The sequence below is a fragment of the Sinohyriopsis cumingii genome, chromosome 4, assembly GCF_028554795.1.
Source record: "Sinohyriopsis cumingii isolate HCF-2022 chromosome 4, ASM2855479v2, whole genome shotgun sequence".
In the NCBI taxonomy this organism is placed as follows: domain Eukaryota; kingdom Metazoa; phylum Mollusca; class Bivalvia; order Unionida; family Unionidae; genus Sinohyriopsis; species Sinohyriopsis cumingii.
Window position 1 is genome coordinate 83,871,615 of NC_142964.1, and position 19,273 is coordinate 83,890,887.

At 35.4% G+C, this 19,273-nt stretch overlaps 1 protein-coding gene across 2 annotated transcripts in view; it reads left to right on the top strand.

The window, feature by feature from the left end:
* LOC149801567 (TP53-binding protein 1-like) overlaps positions 1 to 17,155 on the top strand; it is a 78,706-nt gene extending 61,551 nt beyond the window's left edge. The window contains exons 15-16 of one of the 2 annotated variants that reach the window (XM_089955789.1): positions 3,217 to 3,359; positions 5,224 to 17,155. In XM_089955789.1, the coding sequence (XP_089811915.1) occupies positions 3,217 to 3,359; positions 5,224 to 5,411 (331 nt within the window). In that variant the 3' untranslated portion in view covers positions 5,412 to 17,155. The remainder of the gene's footprint in view (positions 1 to 3,216; positions 3,360 to 5,223) is intronic. The other variant, XM_089955790.1, reaches the window with a different exon arrangement.
* Positions 17,156 to 19,273: the final 2,118 nt, after the last annotated feature.

A 19,273-nucleotide genomic window follows, 5' to 3' on the forward strand; every position in this document is an offset into this window, starting at 1 on the left:
AATAGAAAAAAACTTATCAGAAACTGCTCAGGAGAAATAAACCAGATTTGATAAAAATTATGCTGATTTGCATTCAAATATGTCTGCTCTTATGAACCATAGAAAAACCTTCCATATGTTTTCTCAAAACTCACCCAACACAATTTGACCAAATATTACAGAAAACATTCTGGCATGAAGGGCTTTTTTTTAAAGTTTATACAGCTGATGCTAATTTGTAATCAAACAAGTCTGTTGCTACTTAAAATAAAACCATTAATATTTTCTTTAAAAACAAAAATGTTTTAACAGACTTTTTGTACCAATGATGTAGATCCATCTTCAACTACGGCTACCATTGATAAACACATATTTTTTTTAAAAGTCTGGAAATGATGCAGGTGCATTATGTTATCTTTGTCTGTATGTTAACATTTGCTTGCCTTGCCTGTAACTGGCTGTATAGAGTTTCAGGAAACTTTGCATATGTTTATACCATTATTAGACAATGCAAGTCCAGTGTAAGTCTGTGAATTGTATCTTGTTTAAATAATTTTTGAACCACTGAAGATATTTGTAAGAAACTTTAGCCAAGTAAATATCATGACTAGATGTTGGATTTTGTATACCCAGGCCACCTGCCTACAGTTCAAGGTGACAACAAAGGAAAATGTAATACCATTACTTTTATCCTTGTTTGGATTATATGTTTTTAACCACCTAAGATATTTTAATGAAACTTTGCCAGGCATATAACATGACAAGATAGTGTGTTGCATACCATACTCATACCACCTGCATTAAGGTCATGGCAAGGGTTTGGGTTTGTTTTGTGGATTTAACTGCATTTTTCAGCACATTTTAAGCTATACATTGCAGCCTGTACATTTGGTGGAAGAGAAGCCAGGGAAGAACCACCAACCCATGGGAAGCTACAAGCAAGCTTTCTCACATACCCACATTGGCCATGCCAAGACTCAAACCTACATGGACAGAGATGAGATGTAGGTGATCTGTAAGGGTTAGAGCTATTTGGCCCCCTGGGGCCCCCATTGCAAGAGGAAACTTAATTCTGTGACTTGTATCCTTGTCTGGAGTGTAACTTTTGAACCACCTAAGATATTTTAATAAACTTTATCCACCTACATATCATGATTAGATGATATATTGCATACTGTAACCATACTGTCTGCCTCAAGGAAACCTATGAAGATATTTTAATGAAACCTTATCCACCTACATATCATGATTAGATGATATATTGCATACTGTAACCATACTGTCTCCCTCAAGGAAACCTATGAAGATGTTTTAATGAAACCTTATCCACCTACATATCATGATAAGATGATATATTGCATACTGTAACCATACTGTCTGCCTCAAGGGAACCTATGAAGATATTTTAATGAAACATTCTAATTACCATTTTTTTCTTCAAAAGGTACTGAACAGTGTTGAACCAAATTTGACAGAAAGCAGCTTGGCTTGTGGGTCTTTATGCAAATGATGCACTGTCTTTAGTCAGGTGCTTTATTTTATGTCTTTGTCCATCAGTCTTTTAACATATGCTTGTCTTGCCCCATAACTTTGTAATGGTTGGAGATATTTTCAGGAAACTTTGCACATGTACATATCATTACTCGATTGTGTATTGTAACCATGCCCTTGCCTTAACATGAGATCATTGTAATTCTGTGACATGTATTCTTGTTTGAACTTTGAACTACTGAAGATATATATCATACCTGGATGTGTTGCATATTGTGGCCTTGTCTCCGTTCTCAAGGTCAAGGTCACACCAAGGGAAAATGTAATTCTTGCTTTTATCCTTGCAGTGGATTGTAACTTTTGAACCACCCAAGACAATTTGAAGAACTTTGCCAAACTTGTATCATGCACCAAGGTCAAGGTCATGGCAAAAGAAAATGTGATTGTGTGACTTGCATGCCTGTCCAGAGTATAAATTTTGAGCCATGAAAGATAACAGCTAACCCCCGACTTAGGCAATAGTTCTGTTCCCAAGAGTGTTTGTGTAACTTGAAATCACGTAACTTTATATTTTTTGGTTTTACTGCCTTTAATTTTCATTGAAAAATATGTTATTTGATTAACTTTAATACCATCCATCTAAGCCATTTATGAATCCTATTTTGGGGGTTTTAGACCAAAACTTTGATTATATTTCAGTCTTCACTAAAAAGAAATATAATTAAAAACAAATTCATATGAAATAAAATGTGAAATTTGTGCAAATTAAAATCACTTAAGTTGACAGATACCAGTATTTTAATGAAGCATTGCCCATTCATCTGTCATAACTAGATGGTCTTTAAGGCTATAGCCTTACCCCCACTTGAAGGTCAAGACCATGGGAATGGAAAATATAATTATGTTACTTGTGTCCTTGACTATTAAACCACACAAGATATGTTAATGAAAATTTGCCCAAGCATATGTAATCACTACTTGTGTTACGCACCATGGCCTTACCCTCTGCCTCAAGATCAAGGTCATGACTAGGGAAAATATAACTCTGACTTGTATCCTTATCTGAAGGATACTGTTAAACCACTAAAGATATTTTAATCACAACAACTTTGCCCATGTAAATATCATAGATAGTTTGTTCTTCTCCATATCTATTGCCCCCATGACAAGGGAAAGTGACACCTGTCCATGTATTGGTGTATAATTTTTTAATCAAGATATTTTAATGAAACTTTAGGCTGTTATTTCTCAGTACTTTACATTGTCTCACCCATTCATAATTATACTTTCTGCCTCATTGTCAAGGTCACAACAGAATAATGCAAGTCAGTGGTCTGTTTCCTTACATATGCTGTCATTTTTTAAGACCTTAAGATATTTTGTAAGAAATGTTACCCGTGTCCACACCTTGTAGTAAAGTCCTTAGCTCAGAGGTCACACTCTATAGTAGAAAAGTTCACATGATTGGCAATTTTTGTGGTACTCTTGCTAGTTTTTCCTATGTGGAAAGATGCTTGTATACAGTCTCCACTGACTTGCTAGCTTTTATTCATAATTCAAATTTCTGTCATTGTACCTTTTTTATACAAGAAGTCCTTGAATGAAAATCCCAAACAGGATTAAAGAGGTTCTGTACATATGAGAAAAACTGTAGTTTAACATTTACTCCAAGATTACTAAGCCCTGATTGCTTATTTTACTTATGACTGATTTTTTCATATTCCTTTCTTCTCTTTGTAAATTTAGTAGCAAAACAGGCACACAGCCTCTTCTGAATGTGCGAGTATCTGTGGTGTCGAAAAATGACAAGTTTGCTGAAGAATGGATCAAAATCCTACAACTAGCTAAGTGTGTCATCATAGACAAATTTCCTCCTCCAGCCAGAAGCGGTAAGAGGTTATCAAATACTGAATCCATAGATGCAAAGTTATCTGGTCCCATATTAATTAAAAGGATTGAACACAGTATTGGAACATAATAATAATAATAATAATAATAATAATAAAAATAAAAATAATAATAATAATAAATTTATGAAAATAAATCAACCATTATTAAAATTTCTGAATTAGTTAATTATTGCTTACTTGACCCAAATGTCCATTTTAATTGATGTAAGAAGTTTCTTAAGTATGGTTTCAAAATTTGGAGATTTCCCCCTGCTGGTATGAGGATTAAGCCTGATACATTCCCCAGCTTGCTGTAAGAGGCGATAAATGGAAGCAACCTTTTGAACATCATATACACCACCTGATTCTATTCATGATGAGAAGGTATTGGATTTGTTTTAAAATTTGGCTAATATAAAATTTTAAAGATTTTACCAATCATTAACTTTGTTTTGTATATTGTTTTTGGGATGCCTAAACTTACTTAGTGCTATATAACCAGGATTGTTCTGATGCAGTGTTAAACCATATACCTATATAAACCAGATACCTATATAAACCATATATCTATGTAAACCATATACCTATGTAAACCATATACAGATATAAACCATATACACACCTACCTAAGTACCTACATACATAATTCTAAGTTCATTTTCTATGGTCAAACAGTTTCATAACTATTGAACCTGGTTTTCTGTCTGTCTGTCTGTCTGTCTGTCAGTCTCTGTATTTAGAGTGTGGCATTTAGCATCGTCCACCCATCCATCTGTATGTAAAGAAGGTGGTTTCTACAACATAACACTAGTTTCCTGGGCTTTTTTTCTTAAGTCTCATATGCCTTACCCATTGGTATTGGCGGAAGCCTGATGATTTTGGGGCAAGGTCACTGGAACCGAAATAATGTGATTTTCCTTTCTGCATGAGAAGGCTAGTTTCTATGGTAAAATTGTTTCATCAAGCTTCATAGACTACCCTTGGGCAGGGGCAGATCACTATTGATTTTAAAACTAAGAGGTGAAAAGTGAAGGACGCATGAGCTGACATTGAACGTTTATTGGTTTCCACTTGATAAGTTGTTTGCTGAATTCGGTTTTCATCAGACTGCACTTTGGCAGAGGTATGTCACTAATGCTTCTCAGGCCTAAGGGTCAAAGATCAAGGTCACTGGAGCTAAAATTGTCATTTTGGATTCCATATAAGTTCACTTTTCTCAAGTTTCCTGTACTAAATTTTTTTTCAGCTGCATAGTTGCATTATTTTTTTTAGAAAGGAGAGCTTCCTGTTGAGTTTGCAATTCATGGATCAGAAATTGAGGTCATTGGATGTGAAAGGTCATTCCTGTTTTCTTCCACACAACTTAACTTACATGGACCCAGTTTTCATCAAAGGAGGCCTAGAAATATAAGGTCAAGGCTTATGATACCAATATTTGTTAAACAGATGCCCAATCTTCCAGCTGAATAGCATGGAAAAATATAATAGCTATGGACAGTTTGAGTTTGTGGGGGATCAGTCATTCTTCTGATGGCTTTTTTCTAAGTACATGATTATTCAACTAGTAGGTGAAAAAATATGCTTTGATTTTGTATTAAGATATTGAAGATTAAACATTACACTATTAATCACATATTTAAAATATTTAAAATTGATGTACAAAACTAGGGTATCAGACTATTTGTCTTAGTATTTTTGCAAATTGAAATTGAAATATGAACAATAAGTCAATGTAGTAATAAAATCAGGAAATATAGTTTTGTGGAAATTTTTATAAATTACAGTCTTTAAAAGAATTTATCTGTTCAGATAAATTTACATTCTATATTTAAAGCACATTCTTCAAGTTATTTTTCATTGGCAGTAGATGGGAGCAGTCGACCAGAAGTAGTAATAACAGATAGCAGCATATCTCCAGCACACATAAAGCGAGCCCAGCAGTTAAACATACCACTAGTGTCCTCACAGTGGGTGATTCAATCACTTATAAATGGTCAGCAGGTCAAATTTGATGGACATCCACAATACAGCTACAACTACAGTAATGTCTAGATCCGGCAACACAATACCACGGTCTGATGATATTTATTGCCACAATTTGGAATTGCTGAATTTTAATAAATTTTTATTTTTATTGGATACATTGATACAAAATTTTAAGTACTTTGGGTTGGTGTTTTGCATCAGTATTATTTTTATCACAAAATTTTACTGTAATTGAAGATTTACTGCATCTGCCATATTCGTTAAAATTTTATGCTAACATTTTGAAATATTATTATCATAAATATGTATATGCAGCAATAATACCCAGTGAATTTTAAGTTTCTGTCAGTCTCCTAAAGAAAATGTGGCTGAGATGTTCATTCCCATGGATTGAACTCAAGGACTCCATAAACACATATATAGAAATGTTGTGAATGAATCTAAAATTTTATTAAAAACACTTGATTTTTATTTCCATAAGGTTTTATTCATTACCAAAGCTAATCAGTACCAAATAATATCTCAGCATTAATTAATTTGAATCACTTACTTTGATTCATTTGAGTCAGTCGTTTGCTGATAAATTTCATTGTATTTATCCAAAATAAGGAAATTATGTTTAGGAATTATTTATGTTTGATATATAACAAAATTCATTTCAAATCCATATTCACACACAAAAGCAAACTAAGGAAAATAATTATATGCTCATTTTTTTCCCCCCATTAACTTTACATTTTTTGTCAGAATCATGCAGTATATTTCTGTATTTTTCATACTGTATGACCACTCTAGTGGTTAGAGTGTCTGCCTCGGATGCGGGAGGTCGTGGGTTTGAACCCCCGGCCGAGTCATACCAAAGACTTACGAAAAATGGTACTAACTTGCTTGGCGCTCAGCATTAAGAGGTTAGTGTTAGGACTGGTCAGCCTGGTGTCAGGATAATGTGACTAGGTGGGAAATCAGGCTACATGTCTGCGGCATGATGCCCCAGTGCTAGACATCACTATAAACTGTCACACTGCAGACATCGTAGCGATATGACTGAAAAATTGTTAAAGCTACATTAAAAATCCAAATCACATACACTCATACTGCACTACACGTGTCTAAAAATAGTATAGTGTATTAGGAACTACTTTTTAAACAAACAATGTACACTCATTTTGCATGGGAAAATAAGAACCCGTTTTGGGGGGATTAATACAGTACTGCCAAGGTTGTGCAGTATTACTCAGAAAAAACTCATTCATATCTTCCAGTTCAAATGCACTAACCTATAATTATGTAGGCTTTAGTTAATAAAGTTCAGTTTCCATAATAATGATATCTGCTGTACATCAGACAGTATCTATCGGTACTGGACATGGCAAGGTTGGGTGTTGTGGTAGGGAGTGCAGTCATACAGATGATTGTTGAGGGTTGGCATGGGGTTAGTGGGTGTGAGAGTACAGATGATTGTCTATTGAGGGTTGAACCTCATAATTTACTCTGACTTATCTATGAATGAAGGAGCAAAAGAATGAAAAGAACCCATTTAACTTGTACTCATGCAGTAGGCTTACAGTTCATCATTAATTTGTTCATTACTCCATTAACCTTTGCATGGCATATTCAAAACTGCTGTCCCATAATGCACCAGTAGATCAGGATTTCTGTTATTTACTTAAAATCATGTTGAATTAACAGTAATGCAGATTTGGGTTAATGCTATATTAGTTGAGACTGATTTTTACAAGAATTATATTGGTGGACATAATTTTGTTGTGTATTTGAGTGACAGCTGTATGAAACAGCATTTGTACATGCTTTGCTGTAGTGTTATTTATTTGATCAGGACATTTCTATCTATAAGACAACACTGCATGGTATCAGTTTTAAATTGATACAGCATTCATTTTTAATTGTTCTTTTTAGGATTTTAACAGCACTTTTAATATATTAGCTATTTGTTTATTCATTTTAGACATTGTTTATATACTGTATGTACAATGTATACTGTATTTGCAAATTAACTGAAATTTGTTATCTTTATGTGTGTCCTGGACCAGGGTCTCGCGTGGTTTGATTGTGAAGTTCTGTCAGTTAGTTTTCTGGTAAAAAGGAGAGGATGGTTAGCTTTTTTTCTTCAAAATGTCCTCTTTGGAGAATTCATTTACCTTAAAACATAAAAATCACCTTATTTAAAAGTTTCATAGTACATATTGCAAATTTTAACCATAAATACACAATCATGTTTTTCTTTCAGATACACTACCTGATTATAATTTATTAGAAATAGATCCAGTGCCTCACAAATCCAGCCCTCTCCCCCCAAGTCAAAATTGGTGTTACAACTGTCCTATCTTGGTTTCACAAACATGGTGCTAAAATGTTATCTGCTTGATTTTTTAAGGAAGTCGGACACAATTACTTTTCCTTTTATATAAGGATTGGTACCAAAAATACCTGTAGTCAGTTGCCACTTCCACTTGTGCCACTGTGTATGCTTCTTACAAATTCCACTTTTATCAGTGCCTGAGAGTAAATTCTTGGTTTTGTCTAACTTCAAGGAAGCATTCTCCACCATTTAACAGCTTTATTCTTGCTCCACCTTCATTCCTGATGAATTTTTATCACTTTATTTGTAAACTTCATCATGCAATGATTCAGTTAGTCAAATTTTTGCCAATTGCTTACACAATAGGTATTATAACTTACAATTCAGTAATTCAACCTTCTTTGTTAACTTACCAATACTTAGCCTTTGATTGATATTGTATTTTAATCTTGTACTTCATTGTAGTGCATTTAATTATTTCTCTGAACTATTAAATTGATGTTAGCATCCCCCCATCAGAGGCTTCTAGTTAACTGGATGTTTTGCTGATTTTCACCTGTATATGCCTTTGTTTTTATCGTACTAATTACAGAATTAAGTGTAGTAATTGCGTTCCAAGTTAGCAGAGGATATTCATCCCATCAGCATTTATTGGACATACTTGGGATATATTTCTACAATAGTTTGAAGAAGATGGGTGACCATTTCCATTACTCCAAGGGCGACGAAGACAGTGAGAAATATTAATCAGACACTTAGACATCATTATTCCTTTAATGCTTTATCCAGCCTCGTTCTTGCCAAGGCTCTAAGGGCAGCAAGAATTGTTTCCCATGACACAATCCATTGGGACCAGTTTTGATGTGCTACAGAGGTCAAGCTGGATCAGACATGAGTATCTTTTCTTGCAATAGCCAGTAGTGGAATTCACCCCAGGACGTCACCCTTCCCAGGACTACTCACAGTTTAGCACTGATATAACCACCATCATACTGGATATGAAGCTCTTGCCTTGTGTAGTCAATAGTGACAACTTCAGACTCTAACCAGTCATGAACTAGCTTGAATATAGCACTGCTGCAAGTAATACCAGACTTAACCTGACTGAACCACATGGGTGATCATTGTTTCTTATACACCCAGTCCAAACATATAAGCACCTGACACCTGGTGAAAATGACACCAGCACCAGCTGTGACCCAGATGTACAACCATCCTGGCATTCATGCCCATGTTCATCAGTACCAGAGCTCAGACTGTTTCAGGGAACATTTGGAGATTACACTATTCCAACAACTACCGTCTCCCAGTCAAATTCATCTCTACACTCAGCTTGCTTTACCTGCAACTCTGTCACTCCCAGTGTAGGAGGCATCTAACACTACCCAATATTATTGAAGTATAACAGACTGGCACCAAACAGTTTTGTCATCATTTCAGACTCTGTCACAACCCAGTGCCATCAATGGCAATACTCTGGTTCCAAATGCCTGCTGCCAGCCCCTGAACATAAGTGAATGATTGGGAATAAACATGTCCCAACATTAATAGACTACCAGTCTTTGTTCACCATCTGAAACAACCTTTTAGACATTGTTTACATACTGTATGTACAAGACATACTGTATGTACAAGTTATACTGTATTTGCAAATCAACTTTAAAAAAATAATCAGTAAGTGTGTTCTGGACTAAGATTTCATGTGGTTTGATTTTTAGTAGACTTTCCTATCTACTCTTAAATTTTACACTTGACAAGGTTTTCTGGCTTCTGCCTCCAGAGTTCTGCCATCTAGGCTGCTGTGGCCTGTTACTGTTTCAGCATCCATTGATCTCTAAGTCAAAGAAGACTTGCCCTCATTCGAGCAACTCCATCATTTTGTTTGAGTTGTGTACATGACTCTCCTCATGTAGAAAGACCTTTCAAGATGCAAATGTCAACATACCATTCTTTTTGCACTTGTGACTTAAATCAAAATTGTACCATTCATGCCTAGAGACTTGTCAGTCTTTCATGTGGAAGTTACAGCAGATTTTGGGTCCGGGACAGTCAACCTTTCTTATAGCCATTGGACTGAAATTCCTTCCTTAACATGCAGCAGTTATTGTAGTGATAGGTTTCATGTTCATCTTGATTCCCATGGCTGCTTTTCAGCAATCTGAACATAGCTTAAACCTTTCCACTGAGTAGCTTGTTGCCAGTTGTGCTGGAGATCAGTTACTTATTAGGCTTATATGACTCTGATGTCATACCAGTCTCCTTGAATTTTAAGCCCCCATAAAAAATAAAAAAATACAAGGACTGGATTGTGACCCCAGCTTTTCTCCCTGATATCACTCTGCAAAAATGATTCCATACTTTCATTGTTCTTTTATGACTTCCCTGTTGGAGGCACTTGTGGTGGGAATGACTGGACAGGTTGTATGCATTCGATCTGATATCTTGATTGTCATCGCATTCATCAGGAGCCAGGAAGAATCATGTGCCCAGACCTATGCTTCCTGGCTTGGAATTTTCCCGGGTGATGACATCATTAACAAATCCTGTTTTAGGTCTAGCAGATCACAGGAAGGCTCAGTGCCCAAGTGCATTCACTGGCCTGCAGAAATTAGCTGAGTCATACTGAATGGTATAGTCCAGGGGTCGGCAACCTAAGGCACACGTGCCACAGGTGGCACATCAAGAGGTTTTTTGGCACGCAAAAGGGCAGCCAAAAATCTCAATTTTAACAGTGTTACTCTTTTACTGGTGGCTCGTGCTCGTTCATTTTGTAATTAATCCAGAAAAAAAGTGGCACGCTATGTAAAAAAGGTTGCTGACCCCTGGTATAGTCACCAAGGAGGGTTAGTAGTATATATGCCTGCTGGATTTGTTGTAATGAGGTGGACATGCTAAGTGCCCATTGTTGATCTTTCATATACATGTAGCAGACTTGAGTGTTTACTAGTCCTGATCACTCCCCTCAAGTGGGAAAAATCACATATTATTGACTTTTAAACTGAATAACGGATTCCCAAGAAGATCCTGACCTCTCTTTACTAGCTGAAACAGTCCCAAAATGCATGAACCTACATGTATGACTCAGATCAGGCAAACCATAAAAAAGACCCTCTGTTTATAACAAAGATTGCTCACTCAAGAAGGCCTACCACTCTAAAGTAAACAAAGGCAAGTGGAGAGTTTCTGTTGTAGTGGTATAAATAAAACCACATCACCCCCTTAAAAGCCTCTCTAATACAAATGGCTAACTTTCTTGTTTGGCTCAAAGAAGCAGCATGCGAAATTGCCACTGGTCTGATGCCAGCCAATTTCATGGCAGATTGGGGCAAAAAATTAGTAGCAAGTATATCTGGCCAGATGAGTTTTTAGGTATATCAAGTAAATTTAATCAACAATTTTTTTTTGTTTTTGCTATTAAAAGAAATATTAAAAGCCAACTTAAATTAAAAAATTGTGAATTATTTACTAATACATGTACCACATGTGATTCTGGGTGATATGAGAAGATAAATAACTTGCTTTTACTCTGCATACACTAGATGCTTGTAACTCCAAATAATTACTCTTTTGCATCAATGGGATATCTGACAACAAGTTCTGCATCCAATTCCCAACATCAATATGTGGAGGTATACGGATGCAACCAAAGGCTAAAAATCAAAATACAATAAGGGAAAAAAGAACTATTCAAAAGTAAAACAACACTGTCAAATGAAAACAATAGTTGGATTACATGATTCACTTTGAATATGGAGACAGGCTGCATGCTAGGACCATAACAATACTGTAATAGAGCTCAGCATTCCAAAGTAGCAAATTAAATTTTCAGGAAAGCCTCTCAGAATGTAGCTAAAGTTACCAAATTCATTTCATGCACAATTGATTTCTACATCATTTGTATCAACATACAGAGCAACACTGCTCATTCCATATATCCTGAAAAAAGTGGTCTATATACATATAATCAGCCATGTTGTCATTGGAGTTATGGAAGAGTTTGTGGTAAAGGACAAAAGTGGTCTGTGTACATATAATCAGCCATGTTGTTGTTGGAGTTATGGAAGAGTTTGTGGTAAAGGACAAAAGTGGTCTGTGTACATGTAATCAGCCATGTTGTTGTTGGAGTTATGGAAGAGTTTGTGGTAAAGGACAAAAGTGGTCTGTGTACATGTAATCAGCCATGTTGTCATTGGAGTTATGGAAGAGTTTGTGGTAAAGGACAAAAGTGGTCTGTGTACATGTAATCAGCCATGTTGTTGTTGGAGTTATGGAAGAGTTTGTGGTAAAGGACAAAAGTGGTCTGTGTACATGTAATCAGCCATGTTGTTGGAGTTATGGAAGAGTTTATGGTAGAGGACACAGCAGTTTTGGGAACTGGCACATGACACAGGTATAAAAAAATTGGGTCTACCCATTATCACAAATACACATTAAGTAAAAATTTTAATTGGTTTAATGAAAACTAGATGATGCAGATGATGTTTTAATTAGGTAAATATTATACACTTCAATATGCAGAGGTGAAAATTCACTGAGCTAAAGACACAAATTGAGCTGAACAGTTACTGTTCAGCTGCATTCTGCTGATGTGGATGCATTTGATCCAGTTGCAGCAATCCACTGCTGGGTCTCATATTTGTTGCAGACCTAATTTTATTAGCAGCTGTACATTGGATACCACAGACTCATCTTTGGAGGCTGGGTATAGTTCTGACATTGTTATTGATGAAAGTCAGTGGATGAGGATCCCGATTCTTATTCAGACTATAATTCATCACTGTTTGGATTATGAAACCAAGCCTCTGGATGATTTATGTATGGATCTGGATCAGCTGGACCATGAGCATCATTGTACTGGTCAGTAGATAGTGGCCATGTTATGCTCAATTTATTAAAATGAAATAAAATTTACATATAAGTATCTACAGTAGGCCCCCTCTTATAAGGCCACCCCTATTGTAGCAGGGAAGTGGCCTTATAATGAGGGTGGCCTTTCTAGAGGGGGATGACAAATGCGAATAGTAAAATGTAATAAAACTGACATGATATAAGTATCTACTTAGTGTTTTATTTTGTTCCATGTTTCATTTATAAATAACTTGACTAAGGGCTGACATTTTTCTTACCTGAATTTACCATTGCATCATTGACTACATTTTGTCTTCTGGTATGATGAAATGTAGGACCAATTGGTTATGGACAGGACCAGCAGTATTTTCAAGTTACAGTCCTACCCACTTATATCAACATCACTTATGTCAACAAGATGCTTATGTCAACAAAAATACAAAGTCCTAGTCCCATGGTCTATTAATACTACCAAATTGGTCATGCTTATGTCGGCAAAAATACAAAGTCTCGGTCCCATGGTCTATTAATACTAACAAATTGGCCATGCTTATGTTGACAAAAATACAAAGTCTCAGTACTGTGATCTATTAATACTAACAAACTGGTCATGCTTATGTTGACAAAAATACAAAGTCTCGGTCCCATGGTCTATTAATACTACCAAACTGATCATGCCTATGTCGACATTGAGATATAAAAAAATGTACATGTTGACAAAAGTCCTTGGTTACAGCATGAAGAAATTCTTTGATTTCTTATCATTTATGTCAATAAGCTGCCAGTTCAGACATGTACTTTGATCTACAATTATTTGATGTTGCCACCAGGCTTTAATGCTGCCACTGCATTGCACCATTCATCAAAACAAGCCAGCTACAATCTTTTATAACAAAAATGCACCCTTAAAAATATTCATCACCAAACTTTTTTAAAAGCAATTAAATCTGATCAGTGTTTGCATTTTCTAAAGTTATCCTTGATTGGAACAAATTTATTGTCATTCAAGCTCATTTTCTGCAGGAAAAAAAGGAACTTTATACGTATGATGGCTACCAACTATGGCATAAAACGCAAACTAAATTTACAATCTCTTTAAACTTAATATCTGGCTATTAAGGATATTGGAGATGGGGAATCTCACGAATTTTAATTAGTTTACTTATGTTTAATTTATTCAAAACTTGGTGATTCCCTTTGAGGATCCTTTTTCCCTTAGTAGCCTCATTAAGAAATTTACATTTATTGTTTCCTGCAGTCCAGAATCTAATTTAAGTACATGCAGCATGTATATACTCTAACAACTAAACAGCCATGTGCTGTTGGTGACAATGCATATATTGTCGTCCATTGTTTAGCGACACATGTTGGTTGAAAATGTATTATACAGTAAATAAAACAAGTTTACCATTTTTTATAGATGTGTTTATAAACTGTATATATTTTCTAATGGGCTGTGACTGATACTGAAATTCTCTAACATGTCACCCAAATCTGTTGATTTTTCATGTGCATGTACAGGTACTGTACTTGCAGATATTATGGAATTTATAACAAAGGTAACACAAATGTAAGTTGTCAGTATACTGTTCTGTTGCTATTCTAGGGTTTAACGCCATTTTTCAGCACAAGATAGGCTATACATGGCGGCCAGTATAACTGGTGGAGGAAGAACCCTGGAAAACCCAGGGAAGAACCACCGACCCACGAGAAGCTACCGGCAGGCTTTCCCACGTACTCACGTTAGCCGAGCCTTGGACTCGAACCCATGCAGACAGAGGTGAGATGGCAGTGATCCATAACGGAGAGTGCTTTAGACCACTCGGCCACTCGGGGCCCCCAGTTGTCAGTATACAAGTGTAATTCAAACTGCATTTGTCCTTTGTCTTCATTTAATCAAATTTTCCATTGTGTATTTTCTGGAAGTATAAACCCTATGCACTGATGACAAGGTATCCCTTATAAACATATTTTACTTGTCTTCTAAATTTTGATTTTCTCAGCTTTGCCCCCAACCCCATGCTTATCTTGACATCCACTTATGTCAACACTATTACTTCTGGCCCAAGGATGTCAAGATAAATGGGTAGCACTGTACTGTTCCTGTGGGCTTGTGAAATTTTTGGGTGAGTTTCACACACTGCTCTAAAGAGAGGAAGTTAGCCATCAACATCATCAATGGCTGCTGTTCTGAAAATCTCTGACATGCTAAGACATCATAGAAGGAAGGAACATGGACTAAAATAAAGACCTTTCCAACCTTCTGGCCTTTATTTCCTCTACATAAAATCTTTAGCCCTCCCACCTGTTAGAAGCAGCTATAGACTCTTACATGGCTGAACATGTATTTTGTGTATTTTGACTGACTATTTAAAAGGCAGTCACCTCAAGCATAGAGTTCAAGCAGACTGCATCATCTACCAACATAACCTTGAAATGGGGTGGAGGTCAGGGATGACCTATTCTAGCTTTTGCCTCAGAGAACTCACATCCTAAAACCTTAGTTCAACCCGCTGGGGTCAATGGCTGTAAAACAGGCTTTGCAGTTATATGGGTCACTCTACTTCCACTGGATTGATGGAAGCAAAAAGTTCTCTTCTATCACATGACCCACAGTGTTTTTACTAAGCACTCACCCTGACCCATAGTTTTGTCACTATGGTGCTGTTTCCCATATATTAGGAGACTAAAGTTTGAGTCAACTCTGGGGGTAAGTGTATACAAATCCCACCTCTTAACTGCTTTCCTAATATTAATAGGGTATTTTTTTGCCAGTAACACTAACCAATAATAATACAAGCACACCTTCTGCTGCAATAGTTATTGACAACTAAGCCCTATATCCATTGGGAGAATACTCTTGTCTGACTTAGTGTTTAAGCAAGCAGATGACTTTTCTGCACCATTGTTAACCAAGCCAGGATGCTTGAAATGGCTTTTTCGCTTGTGAGCCTGGATTCACAAGTATTGGATGTTCTTATAACATTATGACTAGGCAGGTGTTGTGAAATAAACACAATTTACCACAAAAAATGTTTTTTTAGGTATGCATACATAATTACTTTGTGTCTGCATGAAAATGTATATATGAATTTTTTAGATGGTATTGATGATATGCAACAATCTATACAAACAACTATTTATGTAAATAAAGTTTTAAAAATGTATATGTTGAAAGCAAGCTAGTTCTAAAATTTGTATATTTCAAATTCAGCAATTTGAATACTTGTTATATGTTGCCAGTATGTCCAATTTGATCATTTGTGGTTAGTTTAGACATGCAGTTTTTCCTGAGCAAGGTTTTCTTAATGTAATTCCTTAGCTTCAGCCTCTCACCTCTCCATCCACTAGGACAAGTTTGTTACAATTATTCCTTCTAAACTACTTTGCGAACTGCCAAGAAACTTTACACAAATGTTCATCCCAAGATCTAGTTGGTCCAGAGTTAAAAAGCTGCCTTTCTGATGTCAAATAAAATTATGCCGTTCTGAAATCTAAAATGGCTGCCAAGGCAGCCATCTTGAAATTGTTGTCACTGCTCCTGAGGAATTGAAAATCATGACAACATGGGGGGTTTTCACCAGAAGTCTTTGCTGGAGGACTTGATTTTGATAGTGAGTTGGTTCTTAATGACATTGAAGCTGATCTTATGTCCAATATGGCCACCATCTTGAAATTTTTTTTATCACTACTCATCCTGGATGTATGGTAAATATGATGTAAGGTTTTTGTTGAATGACATGATGACTAGTTGGCTCTAAATGAAAATGATACCATTCTGACATCCACACAGCAGCTGTCTTGAAAATCCTACCACTACTGCTCTGAAGTAGAAAGTCATAACGACATGGGACTTTCACTAGAAGACATTATATGATGTCTTGTCCTGAATATAAATTATGCTGATATGACATCCAATATTGCAACAGTGATGGCATTTTGAAAAGCTTGCTATCAATGGTCCTCCTGAATGACCGGTCATACTGACATGGAGTTTTCTCCAAAATATGTCTAATGATATCTAGTTGGGCCTAAATGAAAATAGTGTCAAATTTACATACAATAGGGACAACATGGTGGCGATCTTAAAATTTTGTTTTTGCTTAAGAATATCGGAGATGATTTCGGAACATAGCAGTTAAAGAGCTGAAATAACTATCTTGGATTCTTGATAATTATTTTTGGCCTGTAGAGCAGGGAAACTTGTTTGGAATATCTTCAACCATTTCCCATGTGTAACTTGCTGATATATTGCAGGAAGTGATCACAGTTGACCAGACATTTCAGTGATTATTTTTCTTAGAGATAATGTCATTGTATTGCAGATAACCATTACACTGGCAATCCCACTCATCAAATGTAATGCATCTCAATATAATATAAAATTTTCTCATGCAAATATATATATATATATATATATATATATATATATATATATATATATATATATATATATATATATATATATACAGTTACCATTAGAGTAGCAATTGTTAGATTGTTTTGTTTGTGCCAAATCTTTTAAGTAATGCTTATGTTTTTTGTAAAAGGTTTTGTACATTTACTAATTATTTACAAATGGTGGATTAATATTTCAAAATAGTTTGAATAAAATAAATGTACAAATCATCATTCAACACTATTTTTGTTTGTTGTTTTTTGCTGACTCACATGGCCATTACTTACTGTCTGACCCTGCCATGTATCATGCATCCATTAACATTTGTGTGTTTTTAACTACTTCTGAAAAAACTAGACCAGTACGCATCAGCTGTGGAAGAAAACATCCAGATATAAAGGACTTTTACTGTATATACTCACAAGTCAAGTCAAACTACAAACAACAAAGATCCTGAGCTGCTGTAGCATAATGTACCTGCAGTCCAGGGTCTGTATTGTTCGTTCTGTTCATTACTCTTAACAAACTGAACAGACCCAGATCTTCCAGTACGTAATGCACATTATGGACTAATAAGTGAGCATTTATGATAGATTTGTACAAATTAGAACAATCTGCCATCAAACATGGCCACTATTACAAAAAAATTAGAAAAATATTTAAACGACTTATGAAAACTGCTTAGCAGAATTCAATCAAATTGACAACATGCCGTCATAAAAACCTGTAAACATTATACAAATGATGTATATGTTCCTTCAAACATGGCCACTATTACTAAAAATAGCAAAACCTATTTGTTATCTGTTGATAATTGTTGTAAATACACAAACCTACAAGTTTCAACCAGACTTGGCACAGAGCAACCTGGCATAAAAACGTGTTTCAATTTTGTATTAATGAGTTCAACTATGGCTACCATTATGAAAATAGACAATTGTTAATGACTTTTTTCCCAAACTGCCAAGCAGAATTTGATCATATTTGACAGCAACCTGAGATGTAGACCTTTCAAAATTTTCATGTGGCCGCCATTTCAAAATATAGATTTATTTTCCAAAACTGCTGAAAAGAATTTGACTAAACAAAAAATATCTGGCATTGGACCATTCAAATTTATATAAATAATGCTGATATACCTTCAGATGTTAACACCATTAATAAAAGTAAAAAAACATTTAAAAACTGCTTGACTGAAGTTGACCAAATTTGAGAGAAAACATCCCAGCTTGAAGTTACATCAATGTGATAGAACTGATGCTTATCGACCATCACATATGGCAACCATTGCTAAAAATAGAAAAATGTTTAAATAGTTTAAAAGCTGCTCAACAGAATTTTGATATATTTTAAAGAAAGCATTTAGGCATGAAAATGCTTCAAATTTAGTATCAACAATAACAATCCACCATCAAATATGGCTGCCATTAAATAATTTAAATTAAAAAAAATTCTCCAAAACTGCTTCATAGAACTTGACCTGACTTGACAGCAATCCTGACATGAAAACCTCTAAAGTTTGTATAAATGATGACTTGTAAAAAAATGGAAAATCTTGTATTCTCAAAAACCACTCAGCAGAATTAGACCAAATTTGTCAGCATCCTAAGACAAAGGGCTTTCAAGATTTTGCAACCAAGGCTGATCTGCAATCAAATATGGCCATCATTGCTAAATACAGAAAGCAACCTAGCTTTGTGATGTATACAACTGATATCCAACCACCATTGAATATGGTCACCATTTCTAAAGATGGTAAAAGCTTCAAATGGCTCCTCCAAAACTGCTCAGCAGAAACTTACTAAATTGGACAGAAAACATAATTAAGGGTTCTCATGTATATATAAACGATTTCAATTTGCCATCAAAATATGGCCATCATTACTGTAATAGAAAAGTTGTTTAAACAACATCCAAAAAGCTACTAAGCAGAACATTAAGAAAATTACCAGAAAACATTATGGCATAAAGTGTGTTTAAGTTTGTACATGCATAAATGATGTCACTTGCCATCCAATATGGCTGCTCTTCGTGCAAGAGGTAAAACCTGTAATTTCTTACTTTCAACGCAAGTCCCACAAAGGGACTAATGTTTCACTCTTCAGAAAGAATTACCAGCAAATCAAGATAGATCCTTTCTTCCATTTAGCTGCTGAATGTTGAAACCTTCTCTGATATTCTTGAGTGATAAGGTTTTCAAATTAGGAAGCACTCTAAAAGCACTTCAACACCTGCAATCCACCCAAATCCAACGTAACATTCGGCAGAGATGCTAATTATCATTAAAAAAAGTTCAACAGTTTTCTTGCATTATATGCTCTTGGTTAACGGTTTTGTATTTAGCTGATTTCTTTCACACTG